This window comes from Rattus norvegicus, chromosome 13, assembly GCF_021556685.1.
Source record: "Rattus norvegicus strain SHRSP/BbbUtx chromosome 13, alternate assembly SHRSP_T2T, whole genome shotgun sequence".
Lineage (NCBI taxonomy): Eukaryota > Metazoa > Chordata > Mammalia > Rodentia > Muridae > Rattus > Rattus norvegicus.
The window spans coordinates 84,476,262-84,496,434 of NC_141546.1; the positions used below are offsets into that span (position 1 = coordinate 84,476,262).

A 20,173-nucleotide genomic window follows, 5' to 3' on the forward strand; every position below is an offset into this window, starting at 1 on the left:
TCACAGATGTGTCTTGGCACATGTGAACACACACACACACACACACACACACACACACACACACACACATACACACACACACTATAGATAGATGAATAGATGATAGATAGATAGATAGATAGATAGATAGATAGATAGATAGATAGATAGATGCATAGATATATGCACAGAAAGAAACATAAATGTTTATACAAATTTCCATGGCCTGTTTAAAGTATAATCATGAAGAAGACTTGCTTCAAAGATTGGTTTTAAAACCGAGTGAAAATCATTGCATCCCAACTTATGATGAGAGACTATCCAGAATTCTGACCACATCTGCTCACTAAAATGCTGAAGTTAAAGGACTATGAACTCTCTAGTCTATCCACTGAACAGGAATCTCTTCTGGGAAGGTTGCGGCAAGTAGGCTACTCTAACAGCTATAGTGGAACAGAGCAAGGGTTTTTAGAACAATTAGGCAAAGATACTGCAATGTTAGGATTGCAAATGGCTTTCTAAGACAGCTAGCTTTACTCTATGCTTTCATAGAAGGGGAAAAGAGATCTGGCAGTAAAAATAAAAACAAAATTACTTGAATGTAATGCATCTAGTTGATGGCCAGAGCCTGAGCCCTCAGGAGACTGATAGACATTTCAGTTAGTAATTACACTTGGGAATTCTGGAGACAAACTACTTGGGCTTGATCGCACACTTACTGGGCTGTATTAAGATATTTAAATTTTCTGTCATTCAGTTTTCCCCCTCTACAAAATGGGAACAAGACCATATTACCTGCCATATAGAAATTAGAAAATATGAAAAGAACAATTAAGATTGGAATAAGATAATGCAAATAATTGGTGTCTTCTAAACCATGTGGAACCCATGTGCCCTGTTTTCTTTCTTTATGCGTTTTTGTTATTGTTGCTGCTGTTTTTGCTGTAATAGAAATGGAAGAAGTGAAAGAGGTTCTTTGCATTTTTCTTTCTCTGATGCAGAAAAGAAATCAGTGTTTTAGATTTGTGTGCCCATGTGTCATTCCTGTCCCCTGACATTTATTTTTTCAGGGCCAAAGAGATCAAGATCAAATTGGGTATTCTTCTCCAGAAGCCAGACTCTGCTGTTGACCTTGTCATTCCATATAATGAGAAGCCGGAGAAGCCTGCCAAGGCGCACAAGTGAGTTCCGAATATGGGATCCTCTCATTCTCCCCAAGATGATGGCTGTTTCTCAAGCGTATGCTGCTGCCACTCATCTGTACAACCACCCCCTTCAGTTATTCACTGAAGAACAGCTGAGTCCTCTGAAAGTTGCTTCATAAATAGTGTGTGTGTTTTTTAATACTCCCACGTCTAGATCCTAACATTAAATAGTTACAGAATTAAAAGAAATCAAGCCTTGCCTCATCTTTGGAAAGATGAACTGTACTTTATAAAATGGCACCAGCCACTCAGTTATTGACTAGAAGGTCAAAACCTCTGATAATTTATTGGCTTGGGTCAAGCAATCCTGATCCAATTAATTGTAAGCCCCGGGCACTCAGATAAAGTAATAGCCAAGGCCTCTTCCTTGGGAGGGATCTGTGAGCAAGTGCATGCTGACGAAAAGGCAGACAATCTAGGACTCAATAGTTTCTTCTTGAGTATACTAGGTTCTCTTCAAGGTCTGGCGGAAGAGCCAAATTGCTACTTCCGGGAGGAATGAAGACTTGCCTGGCTGTTCCCACTTAATGCACACCAAGTGTTGCCTTCCCAACTCATAAAAAAAAAATCATATTCTTGATCGTGGTTTTAGAGTCAGCTTGAGCTGTGTACATCATACCCACTCCCTCTCTTCAGTGAAAGCATAACAAGAAAGTATGATTCCAAAACATGAAGAGGCTATGCCCATGAATTCACCTATGTTAACTCAGTAATACCACCCATACTGTCACCACTGTCCATCATCTTCCATTAGCTCCCTTACTGTCTGGACAAATGCACTGAATCCTCCTTTTATAGCAGACGTATCCATAGAAATGAAGAAGGGAAGCTGGACCATCCGAAGGATGCTAATTCCTTCATTCTAAAAAGCTCCAAGATCACAGATGAGTGGGAAAAGTAAAGTACTTTTTTAACTTTCGTATCTCCTTTTAAATCCAATATTTGTATAAATTGGCCATCCTATCCTTTGTCCAAATGACCTTCAACTTAATATAGTTGATTGGCTGGGGGATAGAGAACTGGGTTATTCTGTTTTTAAAGTCATTTTCCATCATCCTAAGTGGATATTTTCCATTTTCTTCCTTTTATTACTTCAAAGTGTTCACAAACCGGAAGTGAGGCATAATTGAATTTTCTGCCTTTAAAAAGGAGAGGCTAATTCAATGTGGAGCAGCAGGCTGCCTGGACTGGTGGAGAGCAAGAACCACCTCATAGCTAGCAGGTCAAAAGGTCTATTTTGAAGCAAACAATGTGGTAATTATTGATCTGTTGGGATTAACATTTTCAAATGTAGCCCTCTATTTCCTACCTTGATTGTCTACTTAAGAATGCCACACAGACACTTGAACCACCTGGCTCTTAGGGAATCAGAAGAGAAATTGTTGGAGAAAACCTGGGGCTGAAACTTATTGACTTACCTTCTCTCCTTGCCTTTCATTCCTTCCCTTTCTTCTTCCAAAAATATTATTTCTTTCTGGGAAAGACAACACCCTCCCAGCCCCCCACCCCCAGGGGATGCTTGTATGTGACAGCTGCTTTCCACAGTGAGGAAGTGCTCCTTGCAAATATAAGTGCCCTATTCTATCTCTTCCCTTTGGATAGATTTCTGTGCTTTTAGCCTTCAGGGAACGACCTTGCTCTTGCTCTGCATGAGCACAGGCAAACTCATTTCTTCATTTCCACATTTCTCTCCGTGGGGTTTTTTTTTTTATATAAAACCCGTATCTTCTGAGGAAAAAATAAACCTCTTGATGGAAGGTATGTATTTTTAGCTTCTCTCATCTTTGGGCAATTGCTTTGAAGAAGTGCTTCTATTTTTTAATATATTTTAAACTCTTCATCTGATCAAAAACTTGAGCCCCTGGGGAAAAAATAGAAAAGAAGCTGTCTTATTTGCTTGTACCCAGTCCCAACTTCTCCTATCATTTTGGTATTTCAAAATTGGCCCTGGCTCGTCTTCCATTAGGAGAAAAACAAGTGTTCTTATTCCATGCTGGAAAGAAATGTCCCTCCCTCATCCTTTTGACCCTTATTCCTTTCTCTTTGCTTTCATTGGCTTGCCTGCAGACTTTCTCCTTCTCTAAAAGGCCTATATTCTGGATGAAGATATTGTTTCTAAGGCTGGCTGGCTGACTTATATGGCCTGCTGTCATGGCTTCCTCTTTATCAGAACTCTCTTTTTTAAACTCATTTAAAAATTGTTCTCCCTCTCCTCGTCCTGCTCTGCCCAACCCCTGCATTCTGAGAGGCTCTGCTCCGGGTCTTCAGAATAAATAATAACCAGAAAGGTAAGCCACATACATTGAGTTTGTAATAATATTATGGTCTGTAATACACACTGAATTGCAAAATGCCAGGGGCAGACAGTCTTTCAATAGGTTTCTTTAAAGTTCTAAATGTCCCTCCTTGACATCTGTTACCAATTTTAACTGAATGCATTGATCTCATTGTGTTGGTCATTCTAAAGCCCAAGAATGGCCTCCAAAAGTCACCAGTCAGAACACCGGCTGATGACTAGTCACAGCAAGTCAGTCATCCTGTGTGTTCCTGCAGCTGGTTAACTACAGAGTGAGCCTTGAAAGAAAATGTGTACAACTTTACGGACACAAAGAAGCGGCCTTTCAAAAGTCTGCAGGAGTGCCACTGGCCGTGGAGCAAGGACTCAATCAACGGGCATGGACTTGAGCCTGCTTGGACTCTGGAGGACAGGAAGGAAGAATAAATCAGGCTTTCATAAATAACACTGAGGAACTCAAGGTTTGATTTCCTTGTCAAAGGCAAGAACATGGGCAAGCATGATCAAGGATAATGAAGTATTGTACAAGACACTGTAGAAGACTAACCAAACCAAAACCAAACGGAAACCTACAAACCCCAGCCACTGGTGCTCAGCCAAGCTACCTTCTTTTCCAGTGCTACAGATAATATTGGCCAGTATCACCAGCAGGGGTAGCAATGGCTTGTTTGTTCATTCAGATCTAAGTATTGAACTAGCTGTGGCTTTCAAGAAGGTTAACTCTGGGTAAACTAGGGCAGACTTTGCCTTTCAACTTGGCACCTGTTTACTAAAAGATGTCTCTGCCCCTGACCCCTCAAGCCTATAAACATGGATTGGGCCCTCATCCAATTGCCATCACTGAAATACAAACTATACTTGGGTACAGATGAAAAGTCTTGCCATATTTTGATGTCCATAATTGAACCTTTATCTCTGATCTTTGCAGCCAACCTCATTCATTCCTTCAGACTGATGCTGTGGGGAAAATCTCCAGGAATAACACAATCTCTACAGGGGTTATGCTCACTGTTACCCTATGAAAGGTCCTTCAAGTGAAGGGCATTTAACAATGGGAAAAGCTCCGGTTTCCAAACTGATGTGGTCACTTCCTCAATCAGATGGCATTTGCACTGGGCATTAGAAAACACATAGCTAATGACTCCTAAAACTGTCCATCTTGTCTTTTATCTGTGCTACCTTCCTTTCTGTCCCTCACACCCACACAGGGAGAGAAGACTCTGCTTGCCCTCTATGGTCAGCAGTGACCTTGGGGAAAAGGATGCTCATTGGCTATTTAGATCTGCATCTATCTTGTTTCCAAAGAAGTCACACTTAATGAGGGCTGGCAAATTCTGAGAATCAGGACAGGATGAACCTGTTTCCTCCTAGACTGGTAATCAGAACACTGGGCTACATGCCGCGGGGGGATGTGTCCTGTTCAACTACACCCTTAAATCAATTTGGACTAATTTCACCCCCAAGCAGACTCGGCACATGTCCCTTTCAGGAATTTAATCTTGGCCGTGATGTGCTGCTGATATTGACCATTACTTGGTTTTATAATGAGACCTTTTGGGACAGATTGCATCTGGTAATATGTTTAAGTCAGGGACACTTGCTTGTGGCATTTTTCCTGTGTGCCTTTATACTAGCCAAAGAACATGGGCAGAAAAAGCTATTTCATTTTATGAAAATACATATACAGTCAGGAGACTTGTGGCATGAACCAGGCCTACCCTTTGCTCTAAGTTAGTTTCTTATTGTTTCATTGAACGTGCTCTGGGTTCTGAGAACACTTGGACATGAAAATGTTCTGCTATGTGTAAAGTACATACAAAAGAATATGCATGGAGCCAAAGTGCTTGGTATGCGGTAACACCAAGTGACCAAAAGGAGTTATCGGCCATATGAAAACATGCCATTTTGTGTTATCAATGAAGTGAATGAAAAAGAACATACTTGTAAGCCATCTTCATGCTATCTCTCCTCTCTCTGTTCCTTTATAGTAATCAGGGGGGAAGGGGAAGAGGGAAGTCAGTCCATGTGTGAGAAATAACCTTGTGAGGAATTCATTTCTTTCATCTGAGATTCATGTGTCCAGCTAGAAAAACAGAACCTATCAAAGTTTATTTCACAAGATTTATTTCCCCTGCTTTTTGTTAAGTTTGGCTTTCAAAAAAGAGAAGACACAAATTTGAGAAAAAAATCAAATCAATTTAGGATTTAATTGACACATAGCTTACAAAGAGATTTTAGGAGGTGGTCACAACACTGGAGTTGAAAGACCATCTTGGATTCCTCACAGAGATACAGTGAGAATGCATAAGCCTGAGAAGTAAAATACAGACTGAAAATTATTTCAGTAACATCAGTTGCTACTATCAATGACTTTACTCTCCAAGGATATGATTTCATAAAAACTAGAAGCAAGAATGTTTCTTAGTTGTCTGGAACAGTTACTAAACAACCTAAGACCTAGGGAAAAACACCTTATCATTTTCGTCTCATAATAAATGTCTTGCCTGTCTGCTTTAGTTGGATGATAAAGACCAAATATAGTGATTCAAGGATTCAAGCACGATGCACCCTGGAAGGTACATTCTGATGAGAGAGGAGAGTATAGCTGTGGGGTTTCTGTGGATGCAAATGTTAAAGGAAAAGTAGATTATTATTATTATTATTATTATTATTATTATTATTATTATATCTTTGCTATTAACAATCTTTTAAGTCAACACTTATGTTCAACATTCTGACTTAAGAGATACTAAAGACTTTTCTTTTGAGAAAATGTAAACTTCCAAAAAGTATCCCTCTATCCTAACTGGGAAGGAAAAATAAATAAATAAAGGTAGATTTTATTTTTCTATCATACTCCCAGTACAGGGTAAAATCAAACTGACTGTCTTCTATTATCCTTAATGAGATAGCTGTGGTGTTGGGGTCTCCACCAAATACCATTTGCTGGTTATGTCGGTGACTAATGTGTGGCATTGTGAAACCCAGAACATTATTTAGCCTCTGTGAAGGGACAGTCGGATTTCATTAACCTCTGTTTGAAGTAAAGATAATCTTGATTCACTCATATGGAATTTATAAGACTACTGGACACAGCCTCAGGACAAATAGACTCTACTTGTAAAAGAAACCTGTTTAATCAGATTGTTCAGAAAACAATAAAGATGCCTGCAGATATCAGGTAGCAAACTAGCTAATCAGACCGCATCATGAGAAAATAATCCATCTGTCCCTATTCTGAGTTCCAATCATCAGTTGTGTCATCGCCACCTAAGAGAACCAGTCAAGTTATTGTCACGCATGTGGTTAACCTCCTTCTTATACTGTCCCCCTTTGTCCTTATCCTTGGTTTAGGCCCTCGCTGGAGGAGGTCCTGCAATGGCGCCAATCCCTGGACAAACTTCTCCAGAGCAACTGTAAGTTCACATGGTTCTCAGGAGGAACAGACTAGGGACAGACACAAAACATCTTTGTTCTGCTCCTTCCTTCTCCAATGTGTGGTTCGAGCAAGTAGAGAGAGCCTGGGAGTACAATTGTGCAGTTGGCTAGAGGGGGAAGTGACCAGTGGAGAAGGTGAGGACAGATATTTGAGTCTATGTTCATGCCTGTCCTTGTTGGTTTGTATAAGCCACATCATGTGCCTTTCTGGTTGGGACAGGGTATCATGTAGTCCAGGCTGGCCCTCAAACTCACAATGTATCTGAGGATGACTTTGAACTCTTGATCTTCCTGCCTCCACCTCTCAAATGCTGGGACTGCAAGTGGACATCATCCTCTCCGTTTCTGTATGCTTCTTCATGGTCTCATGAGTGGGCCAGAGAAACCGACTTTTTTGCTTTGCCTCATAGATTAAGACTAGATTTAGTCTTATTCAAACAAGCCACCTGCTTAGCTCAACCTGCTATCAACTGCTCTTTTGACCTTAGAAGAATGCTATCTCCACCCCTTGACAGACCCTCTCTACAACTCTGCTTCCTCTTTTGTTAGCCTTGCTTTGAGAACTTCATTTGAGATACAACAAGGACACACACTCTGTTTAAGCTAGAATGAATACAACAAGTATTACTTACCCTTTTCTCTACTCCTCAGCCCTTACTGGTTCCTAAAGCTTACAGTACCAACTTCTAATTGCCAATGTTTAAGACTTCCCACAATAACCACATCCAAACATTCTCTGTTTATGAGAGATCTCCATGTAAACTCTTTGACAGACATAGCTTGTTCTTAGATCTTTATTGGAAGAAGTTCTCTTTCTTGAAGAGCTAACCCAAATGTCAGATGCCTAGACATCCTTGGCCATTTAGGATGAATCAGTCACTCTAAAAAGTTCCAACGCCATTTGTCAGCACATCTTTCATGGTGCTTAGTCCTGGCTATCTGTGTTCTGTTGTTTTCCTTCTGGGACATGTTATAAGCTCATTCACAGTCTGGATGTTGTCTTTTTCTCCTGGGTGACTCAAAAGACAAAGTGCATGGGGAATAAATATCTATTGGCTGACTCGCTCTAAATTTGTGACCAAGTTACAATGTCCTGCTTATTTATCTTCACAACAAGCTTGGAATATGAAATGTCATAAAATGATTAAAATAATAAAGATTTAAAGAGTGCTTTTTACTAGAGCCCCATGAGTACAGAGGGCAGAGTAAATGACAGTGACTGCATGGTGGATTGTATGTAAATATTTTAAAACAAAGTTTCAGTTTTTATTTTGTGTGTGTGTGTGTGTGTGTGTGTGTGTTGCCTACATGTACTAACGTGCATATTATGTATGCCTGGTGCTGGTGGAGGCCAGAAGAGGGTGTCAGATGCCCTGGAACTGGAGTTACAGAAGGGTATAAGCTGCTGTGTGTGTGCTGGGAACCAAACTGGGGTCTTATATAAGAGTAGCCAGTGCTTTTAACTACTGGGCCTCTCTCTAGACCTTACATCAGTGTTTTCCCAGTTTGTTTATCATGGAGTAACTTCTGCTTATAAGAAATAAACTCTGTCTCTAACTTTTAGAACAGAGACCCAAAGCCTCTAATTTGAAACAGTTGAATCATATTCACTTCTGATTCTTCTTTTAGTCTTTTTAGGTTTCTGCTAAAGAGAGTACCATACCCTGACACATACAAGGTGTTCAGTGAATACTCTTTTAAATGGCTGAGCAATTTAATTTAGTTTGCTTCTTGGGACTAGAAATCCCATAAATGTAGAACAGCTGTGTAGAACAAGGACATTTGTGTTCATTTATTGATTTATTGTCTTATTTCAGTAATTTTGGGGCCAATAGCATTTTAGCATAGTGTGTTGATAAGTTATGAATGTTAAGTAGCCTACACGAGTATTCACTGCTGTTATAAAGAAACTTAAAAGTTTGCAGAATTCTTCAAAGGGGGGATAAGTATCCAATGTATTTGTTTGTAATTCTTTTCACTCACCCTAATTCTGAGGCCCACACACTCATATATCTTAAGGGGACAGAGAATTATTAGAATAAGAAAGCTCGGGGTTGGGGATTTAGCTCAGTGGTAGAGCGCTTGCCTAGCAAGCACAAGGCCCTGGGTTCAGTCCCCAGCTCCAAAAAAAAAAAAAAAAAAAAAAAAAAAAGAAAAAGAAAAGAAAAAAAAAGAAAGCTAAGTGAGGGAGCTAAGCCAGAAGTATGTAATGTTAACACCTTAACATAGTGGAGGGACCACAGTCTTTCCAATTGTAAGGCCTGAGATTTCACTGTAATGTTTTCTACTTTTCAGAGGAGAATTTATGCTTCTATCTATGAGTATTTGCTCATATATGTGTATAATTTTCTCAAAGCAATAAATGGAAAAGCATTCAGTATTTATTTTAGCCAACCCTTTCCTTAAACATGATATCTGTTCATTCCAAGTAGTTCCATCAATAGAAGGGTTTGAGGTACGTGTATGAAAGATCCAGTGGAAACAATGGAGCTGTGCCTTGTAAGGAGGGTGAAACTGTGAGTAAGACTGTCTGTTATTTCTGTCTGTCTGTCTCCATTATATTTCTATTATTGTCTCTCATCTCTGATTCTCACTGAGGCTCTTCTTTCTCTATGTCTTTCTTACTGTTCTGTCTCTGCTTTTATTTAAATCTCCAGTCGTTTCTAAGTTGGAAACATAGGGACCACAGGTATGCCCAGAAAGTTCCATGCCAGCATCCAGGCACATCAGCGTCACCAGCCTGGAGAAGCAGAGTGTGACTTGTTACCTGCCTGTCAGCCATTATGCCTCATGGATAAATGTAAATCAAGCTATGGCTATTCAATGTCTCTTAAGAAGTATCCCATTTTGGGTCTGTTGAAACTGATAACCTGTCATCAGAAAGAACTAAATAGCTGTGATTGAAGCAAAGCAAGTAAGAAAGGCAGATGCATTAAAAAGGCATATTATCCCAAGTATAATGATTCCTTCCCGCATGCTTGTCTTGAGAAATTTAAGCCATCTGAAGTTGAGCATGGTGGTTCATACTTGCAATTCAAGTGCTTAAGAGGCTGAGACAAAATGACTATTGTGAACTTAAGGCTAGTGTGGGCTGCATTGTGAGCTCTGGACCATCTAAATTAAAGAGTAACATGTCGGAAAAAAAATAAAACAATAATACCCCCAATTCCTGGAGGGGTAGGGGTAACATATTTTTCTGATTTACAAGGAACATTTGGAATTCCTTGTGTTAACATAGGCTATTGCTTCTCTCAGACTTGATAGTCACAAAAGCATTCATTAAATCAATTTTTCTTTAATAGAAATAAACCCTGTACAAGCTGATGTTCAATCTCTTCTTATTAGCAATGATATACTTACTCAAAATAATTTTTAAATTATTAGTAATGCATGCAGTGTGTGTGTGTGTGTGTGTGTGTGTGTGTACATACACATGTGTGGGGAGGTCACAGGGCAACTTTCAGGAGTTGGTTCTCTCTTTCCACTGAGGGTTCTGGAACAGATCTCAGGGCATTGGATTTGCACAGCAAATGCCTTTACCAGCTCAGTCATTTCACTGGCCCCCAAAATGATTGTTAATTATTTGGGGGGTGGGGTCTTTGATTTTGTTCTTAAAATACATCAGATTTTTAGGAGTTTTCCCTTCAGTTCTGAAACAGGAGCCATCTGTTTTCACTTGTTAGGTCTATAGGGCACATAGCAAGTATGTTGATCTTTAAAACCAAAAATAAACTGCACATCGGGGCTTGCATAATTTCATCCTAGCATCACCAGGGACATGGATTCTCCCACATGAGCATTTTTTAAGAGCAAATGGGGACGAAGTCCAGTCTGTGGAAGCACAGTCTTTATTTGGATTCTCTTTTCCCAAGAGTTGCAAAAGGTCAGAGCATTTCCTCAGACACCCCCGTGGGCTGGCCTGTCTCTTGAGGCACGAAGCAGTGAGCTCCAAGCTGATCCTCTGGTTCCCATCTTCACAGTTGGCTTGGGCTCTCTTTCTTTGCTTTCCAGTTTTCTTCCTTTGGTGTCATGGGTCCCCATTCTCATATTTCACTGATGGGCAGCCATGATTTTCACCTATGACAATGATTATAAAATGCATGATAGAGACAAGGTATCTTTCGTTCATATATTCTATCTGTTGTTCTAAGTAATTTGCATGTATTGGTCTATTTAGTGATTGCAGTAATCTTGTGACTTAGGTGCAATAAGAACCTTGATCTTCCAGAAAAAGAATCCATTATTCGGAGAGTGAATAATTTCTTTGGTCCTAGAGGTTGGAGGGATTTCCTAGTCCGCTGAGAAATAATAGGTGCATATATTCGAGGAAGGGGGTAGAACAGGGAAGTGAAGATAAGGAGAAGTCAAATAGCTATAAACCTCATGGAAAAGATGGCTGAACAAGCAGAGAGTCCCAGGGGAGAGGGGTGGGGACAAAAACCCTCAGGTGAGTAGGTGGCAGAGGGAGAATATGTCCCGGATGATATAACATCTGTGCTGGGCTTGTAATAATGACAGATTGTAATTTCCAATTTGTTGTAAATAATGATGATAAAAGCCAGTGTGTACTGAACGTCATGAGAATTAAGTTTGGCCCCATAGAAGAGTCACATGTGTGAATTATTTAGTCTTTACCAGAGCCCTGTCATGTAGGTTTTATTATCACTTTCCTTTGACAAGTGACAGAGGTTCCAACAGGCCAAATAACTTATTTGGGTTATTTCATAAGGTAAAGCCAGGAATCACCACTGGGCAATCTTGGGTCTAAGACTGAGCTGAGCTCTGGGATCAATAAGCCATGCTATGGTTCTTATAAATTACTGATGCCATTTCTGTCTCCTCCCTACCCTGTCTTCAATAAAGCATCTGTACTAATCTCATTTTCAATATTTTATGACAATATGACTTGGATTCTTAGATTTGTTTAATGCTCTTTTCATCTTCAAAGTAGTTTTTCCAGATGGTTCCCTCCAACCCTTCCCACTCTCCATACAAGGATATTACTCTGATTTGCCTAATGTCAAAAATTGCTATCACACATGAGGGGCAGCTCAGAGAGTACAATGTAAGGGGGGCCTTATGATGTATGAGTACTGTACCTACAGAAGGTTTATGGCCAGTCATTAGATGGGCTTCATCAGAGTCCTGTGTAGTGAGTGGTAGCTGTGTGTGCTAAGAGGTATGTTAAGGCTCTGTGCTGGTTCATACAGGTCTCATAATGCTTTCTTGGGGTTATGTGCTGGAGTTCTGTGGTATGAAATCCCCAAGTAAAAGCAGTGGCTTATGAAAGATATGTGTACCTTGTAGAATAGAGATATTTGGACTAGAATCTTTTCAATTCTGACTCAAAAAACTAACTAGCTGACTGACTGACTGACTGACTGACTGACTGACTGACTGACTGACTGATTAACTAACTAACAAACCATACATGCAGATGTATGGGAATTCAACAGAAGTGAGTCCCTGAGGAAATGACCAATAGAAAACTAGAGTCTGTGGAGTAGAATGTTGACTGGAAGTGACTGTGTAGGATTCTACTAAGAGAGACCCCATAGAGAGTCCTCAGGAGCCATATGTAAGAAAGAGTAGCTTTAAATAGTTCCCAGACCAGTAGGGCATAAAACTCTTTTATGTGTTTTGGTTTAAAGTGCATACTTTGACAAAAAAAATCCCTTGAAATAGTATTGTAGAATTCACCAGAGAGATAAAAACAGTATTCAGGATATGGCTTTCTGCAATAGAAAGCAGGTTCATAAGTTCATTTCCTGCTGTGAGGTGAATGCTCAGGTCACTGAGGAATCCTGACAAATGTCCTCAGGTCTGAAATATCACTGTTTGGGAAGACTGACCATTATCTCAAAATTTTACAAAGAAGCAGAATAGGCAACTCGGGGTGCCTGATAATTTGTGGGTTGAGGTGATGTGGGGCTGAGGGGCTGAGGGGCTGAGGGGCTGTGGGGATGTGGGGCCAAGGGACTGAGAGGCTGAGGGACTGAGGGGCTCCAGAGTTGAGGGGCTCTGGGGCTCTGGGTGTATGTGGCTGAGAGTTTGCCACAGGCATAGTCTACAGAGTTATTTTCCTCTGAAGTCTGAGACCTGGTTGTGCGGATGCCTATAAGATCTTATTTCCTGGTAGCTAAAACGTGACAAGAAGTTTTCCATTTCAGTAAAGAACATCTAACACATTTATTAAAAAACAAACAAACAAACAAAAAAAAACCCCAGTGAGACAGACAAGGACGGGTGGGTCTTACTTCTTTCAATGTATATGTTGACCAGTTCTCATTAGATAATGTCAAGTAATACAGAAGAAACTACAGTGGGGAAGAAGAAACATGCCTGATTTTATCAAAAAGATTTTAAAGTAATTCAACTAACCAGCCAGGTTCTTAGAGAAAACTGCTGTTCAAGCAAGCTCATGCTCCTGGGTATTTCTACTGTTGATTCACAATAGTGGCCTAGAAGGGCAGAGGAAGGATTAAGTTGCTTGAGTCCTGGGATCAATGCTGAACCTAATCCCAGTTAATTTCCAACCTGGCCATTCTTTTCCTGAAGAATCGAGTGTGGCTAATGAAAATAATATGAACAGCCCAGGAGGAATAAAAAGGTATCAGCAAGGCTGCTCAGTGGTCAAGTGCTACCTTGTAATGTAAGTAAAAGGACCAGAGTCTGAATCTGCAGAATCCAGATAACTACCCAGTGGGAGTGCTGACTGGCAGTAATTCCATGCCCCTTGGGACACAGACAGGGAAACCCCAGAGCAAACTAGCCATTGAGACTAGCCTTATAGCAAGCTCTGGGTCTGACTGAGAGTTCATATCACAAAGAATAAGGTGAAAAAGCAATGTAGATTCCAGACCTTGGGCCTCCACATGTACCCACACACATGTGCATCAGGATCCAAGAACAACATGTATACCCACACACAATTACACACATATATAATACATGCACGTGCACGCGTGTGCGCGCGCGTGTGCGCACACACACACACACACACACACACACACACACACACAAAACTTTTCAAACCAAATTCTAACATCTGTATCTGTAAAAAGAGAATCATGTTATTAGGAAGAAAAATGGAGATTTCCAAAGGAGAGGAAGCATTCTAGTTTCCACAGCCTATGTCAAAGTCACAATCTTAACAGCATGGCCTGGTGTGCCATTTGTCTTCCGAGACAGAAGACAGAAATGATAGCCATCAACTTCAGAGAACAGGCTTCCCCTTACTTCTACCAGGACCTCTCTACCATTCATTATTTCTGTTTAGGAAACATATTCACATTCTAGATTCATTTTTTTTTTTACGGAATTCCAATTCATTTCTCTTTTCCTTGAACACTTGTGGCTGTCTTCACTGTAGATTGTACATTTATTACACACACACACACACACACACACACACACACACACACAGAGGCTATATTCTTTAATACCAGAAGGAAAACAGCATAAATTTAGATGTTTTCTTTTTCATCTTCAACACCTTGTTAAATCCTCTTTGCAAATTCTTTCCACCTATCATTTGGAATGTTCTAGAAGGGCAAGAAAGAGGAAAGGATAAGGGCCAGGAATTATGAAAGGTACACAGATAACATCTATGTCTGCATACAAACTCAAGGTTGTTATATTACATTCTCTGTATTCTAAACACAGACATACAATTAGCTGATGGACATAATAACTCTGTGTGTGTGACACCTTCACCTGGTCCTTTCATCCAGACATCAGTGGGAATATTCCTAATTCATGTATTTCACCGTCCTTGCTAACTGAAGCTAGGCTCATGTTAGGACTCCGCTGCTGCTCTTCAAAGGTGTCCCTTCGTTGGGTAGATGTAAAGCTGTACCACGAGTCTCCTCTTTTATTATTTTCCTTTCTATTTAGAATCGCTAAACTTTGCTGGGGAACCAAGCTTATTTCATTTACCATAGTGACTTACACAAAATTCAACTGTAAAAAGAAATGAGATAATAGTTTCTGGCAGTGACTACAAATACTACTTACTTTGACAAACCAAGTTTTAACTATTTTCCCTGGGGCTGGGAACATAGCTTTGTGGTAGAGTGCTTGGGTAGCAGGCATGAGGCTCTTAATTCAATTTTCACCACTAAGAAGAAAAGTTTTCCTTGGACTTGACATGTGTCCTCCATGTCATCAGCACTGATGTGAGTCCTCAGCATTGTACACATTTGTCACCTGAACGTACACTGCATTCCCTTGTGTAGCACACTGTGAGGTAAAGCCCTCTCTCCAGTCTCAGAGTGTATGTCAGGCAGAGCTGTTCTCTTTTGTCTCTGATTCTGTCCCAGCCTGCCTGCATCTGAACAAAGGGATAAGGCAGGCAAGGATAAACTGAAGTCTGTGCACGGGACAGCATCTTGGAGCCTTTCCCCATCATCCCTAGCACCTTTGTTCTAGCCTTCTGCTTTTCTCTCAGTTCAAGGGCAGGAGAGAGTAGACAGCTCCTAATGGACATTTCCTGTACCAGGAAACAGAATCATACATCTCTTGACAAATGCCTGAGGATAATAGACTTATCTCATAGAATCAGATAACCTGGCTCTAAGTCCTGGCTCTGTACTTACTCACTGGGCATTTGGGAACAGTTCCTTAACTTCTGTGACCTCGTTTACAAATGGTCACGTATAGTACCTGGTCTTGGGCATATACTGAGAATTAAATGAATTTCTATTTGTAAGATTTTTACATCCATGGCAGACTGTGTTGGAAGTAAGATTGGGCTATTTAGCTAGATACAGATTCAATGTCAAATCAATTAATGAAATTTCCCTGATGATTTTTTACCTGCTAGACGGATTTGCCAGCTTCAAAAGTTTCCTGAAGTCTGAATTCAGTGAGGAAAACCTTGAGTTCTGGGTTGCCTGTGAGAATTACAAGAAGATCAAGTCCCCCATCAAAATGGCAGAGAAGGCAAAGCAAATCTATGAAGAATTCATCCAGACAGAGGCCCCTAAAGAGGTTGGTACTGGTGGGCATGTGGCTGAGTGCAGCTGTGTGAGAGCCAGACGGTCACATTCCCAGGTACGGCTTCGAGAGCTGCAGACATAACATTTGGAGCTAAAGGCTCCCCGTACTTGTGATTAGAGTGCACACATAGTAAGCACTGACTGAATACAAAGGCAGTGTGATAGGGTCAGGAGCCTGATTTACATGCTGTACAGACAATTGTGCAGCCAACAGCTATTGGAGTCTCACTTCAGTGCCATGTAACCTTTAACAGGAAGGAGGCCAATGTAAGATTTGAGACAAAACGAGGGGACTGGTTTCCTCCCTTCGAAAAGTAAGAATGACTGCAACTGTTTTTGTAAAGTTGTGAGAATTAAATTAAACAGTAAGTATAAAAACACACATGAATGTTTGAACTGATTGATGCCAGTGAGTCCCCTGTTGTTAGCCTTTGACATTTGTCCTTTGTTGAGGCAACAGGACTCCCATTCATGAAAACCAAAATAATTCACAGTGCAAAAGGAATTTAAAGCCAGTATACCACGAATTGACTGCTAAAGACCAGATATATTCAGGTTTCAAGAAAGCTTTGGGGAAGTTTGTCTGCTCTCATCTTTGCTATCAATGAAACCAAACTGAAAAGCTTGTTGGAAAATTCCAGGCTAGCCACACCCAGACTAGTCCATCTGGGCAGGAACTGTAATCCTACATGGTTCTCTTGAATCCAGCATGGGCACCAAATTGTCATCAAGGTTTGGAGTCAAGCACACGGGTGATTGAGTGAGCCATTTGTGTAGTCTGTGATCTATTATAGATGCCTTATAAGAAGAAAGATTCCTACCATTTCTCTTCTAGTGCATGTGTGATACACCTTATAGATACAACATGAGATATCTATTCCTTTGGTTGTGTAGTATCTCTAGTTGGCCCTCTTAAGAGAGGGATGTGGGTATAGGGATGGAGCTCAGCATAGAGCACTTGCTAGTATCCAGAAAGTCCTGGGTTCACTCCCTGGCCCAGATTTACCACTCAGTAGATAAAGTGCTGGTCCATGGCTGTATTTGTCCTGTCATCAGAACTACTGTTTCCTCATTTGTTGTCAGGAAACAACAATTCTAAAGCTCTGAAATCGGTCACGGGTCAGTTGGTCACACATTATTTGTTCTCTGTCACTGCCATCAGAAAGCATGAAACTTAATGGGTTAGAAACATGAAATCATCATCAATGATGATGCATCAAAACATGCACCAATTCATGTGCATTCAAATCTGTTTCTAAAGATTTGACAACACCTAACAGAGAGATGATCTTAAGCCACTTTACTTTCTATATATACTCTAAGGTTGCTAAAGGATGAAATAGTATAGGCATAGATTGGGTACTTGTGGAGGACACCTGATAGGTGTCCAATAGCCATCCGATATGTATCTGAATCACATGTTCACTCCAATATTGGTTCTTCTGACACAGCAGTGGCATGACATCCTCCTACCTCTCATCTTGCTGGTGAGAACTCTACCCCTCTGGTACCCTCTTCCAATCCTGAAGCCTGAGCTGATGCAGTGCCCCTGTTTCCTGACCCACAGGTGAACATTGACCACTTCACTAAAGACATCACCATGAAGAACCTGGTGGAACCTTCCCCTCACAGCTTTGACCTGGCCCAGAAAAGGATCTACGCCCTGATGGAGAAGGATTCTCTGCCCCGCTTCGTGCGCTCTGAGTTTTATAAGGAGTTAATCAACTAGTAATTGGGTCAGGCATCAAAAAGTCACCCTGTGAGTTGAGTTACATCCTCTAGAGCAGTACAGCATCCCCTAGGCACCTGCACATTTCTCCATAGCAGCTTTGCTCCAAGACACCCAAACATAGGCGAACCACAGGCCGTGTTGCTAACTCTTTCACTCATGTTGGTTTGGTTGTGTGGATCTGTTGTCTAAGGCCCTTCACTTTCTTTTGTTCTTTCTGACTGCTTTGTAATAAAGATTTTACCAAGTTACTGTCAGTCTAAGTCACAGAAATGCCCTGTTAAACATAAAGTTGTCTGTGCAAAGAATAGGTGATAGACTGCTCTTGAAACTAGACTGTAAAGAAAAAAACATGCGAGTGTCCCCTTTCATGGGGATTTGACTGGTCTTGTTTATTGTTTTAATTCTTATCCTCTAATGACTTCAGAATTTGGGTAGTAAAGAGCAGCAAGCTGGTTATAAGGCAGCCACCATTGTGTTTTTAAGCAAATACATTATTTGACATTACTGACTTCTCCTTTCTAGAGTACCGCTGTGTTAGATGGACCTTCTCAGTAAGACGTACAATGGATATATTGTGCTTCTAGACAGAAGTCATTTCAATTCCGCCCTTATGCTTCTGAATCACGAGGGAAAAAGTCAACCTTTGACTCTCTCGAACAATCAGAAATGCTAAATACCCCCAAATCTTCTTGAGCTGTTCCTTAAACAATGGAAAAAATTTTAAATTGAAATATTTTATTCACATTAGTTGGATATCCAAACGTCTGAAAATACCCAAGGAACCAGCCGGCTATTATACACTCACCCAGATGACTCTTGCTGTGGAGACCTCAAACGACTGTGCTTACAAACTGACTGAGTGAGTGACTAGTCTTGTCAGTGCAGGGTGAGGAGGGTGGGAAGGGCGCCTCAAGAGCAGTCTGTGAGGCCACAAAAGAATGCAGGAAGGTATGCTTCTGCAGTCTAATGGCTGCATTATATATCCAGACATTTACTGTATCTCTATATAATTTTAAGTTTAAAGCAATATATATATACACACACACACATATATATATTCTTCTAGCATATAAGACAGCCAATGGGAGGTAAGTATTCTAGATCCAAAGGAGAAGCCAAATGTATTAAAATTGGACTAGAAGCATTTTGGAGGGAAAAAAAAAAAGACAAGAACAAGCCTCTGTGTTAGTAGTAGTTTCTATGGTAACAAGAAGAAAATACATTCTTTCAAATCTGAGAAATTAGGAAAAGTGGGATGACCTTTCCAGGAAAAGAATATGTAGTATTTGTTTAGCATTCCTTCCCCCTGCTTCCCCTGCTCGACTGTTTCCCTTGAGTAAATTGCCTGAGAAAGTATGAAGCTTACTTAGTGCATGAGCCCAGGGCTGCTTGGGTCTCCCTCTTCCAGGAGAACACAGCTAGGCTAAACGTGGGTCTGGGATGTAGGAAAGGGTCGGGTCTAAACTGTGGTCAGTGAACAAGAGTACGTGCTTCTTGTTCTTGAAGGAAGCCTGTGGTTCACCTAGGAACTGGCCCATAGTATGGGTTTCTGCCTGAGTCTGATATAGTTCTGGGTTGAAGGTCAGATTAATCTTTAAATCAAATCAGCAGAGACCATCGGTCTCAGGAGTCTGTGTCCCATGTGTGTGCATTAGAGCAGGATTGTTCATGTAAATAGACACACGGACACACACACATGCACATGCATCTGCACACATGCACACACACACAGATACAGACACACAAACACAGACATACACACAACGACACAGACATGCACATTCACACACACACTTTGTCCTATATAGAGGACACCTTTCAAAAGGCAGGACCAAATATATGGAATATTTTACCCTCTTCGTTCATATTCCATACACCACCATACCTTACTGTAAACACTGAACTTTTAGCACATTTTCATTTTGAACGCATGAGGTGAATTAAGAGAAAGTTTTTCTTTTATTCCATTTAAAGACATAGACTTCTTGATTGATGCTCCTTCTGTATAAAATCCATTTCAATGAGGATTCAATTATTTCCCGAAGAGCAATCGGCATCCATTAACAGATCCACTGATAAGCTAATAAGCACTCCATTCCAGGGATTTGCCAAATTATGCCATCATACAAGAGATGGTTTGAGAATTCTTTAAGTGGCCAGTTAATTGGGAGGAATGACTTTCACTCCTGAAACCGTATCCTCTAACAGGCACTTCCTTCACTTCCTGGGGATTTAGCAGATTTTGAAGATAATTGGACACAAGGAGAAGGATAATAAAGCAGAAAGGGGAAATAGCAAAGAGTAAGCGCTCGGGCCTAGGAAAATTAGCCCACTGGCTAGAAAGCACAGAGGCACAGCCCAACATAAAGGATAATCAAACCGCATCTCACTGTCTTCCTGTGGGGTTACAGATGGTGTTTCAGGGCTCACCATGAGGCGAGACAGGGAAGTTCATCTTAAGATCCTACAGGAAATTAACTAGAGAAACGGGGCAACGATGGAGGGCTTCTTTTCCAGTAGACTT

At 40.8% G+C, this 20,173-nt stretch overlaps 1 protein-coding gene across 1 annotated transcript in view; it reads left to right on the forward strand.

Annotated features, from left to right (window-relative positions):
• Rgs5 (regulator of G-protein signaling 5) overlaps positions 1-17,646 on the forward strand; it is a 36,814-nt gene extending 19,168 nt beyond the window's left edge. Inside the window, 4 exon segments of the mRNA NM_019341.1 lie at positions 1,050-1,160; positions 6,835-6,896; positions 15,743-15,909; positions 17,485-17,646. Coding sequence (NP_062214.1) covers positions 1,050-1,160; positions 6,835-6,896; positions 15,743-15,909; positions 17,485-17,646 — 502 coding nt within the window.
• The last annotated feature ends 2,527 nt before the right edge of the window (positions 17,647-20,173 follow it).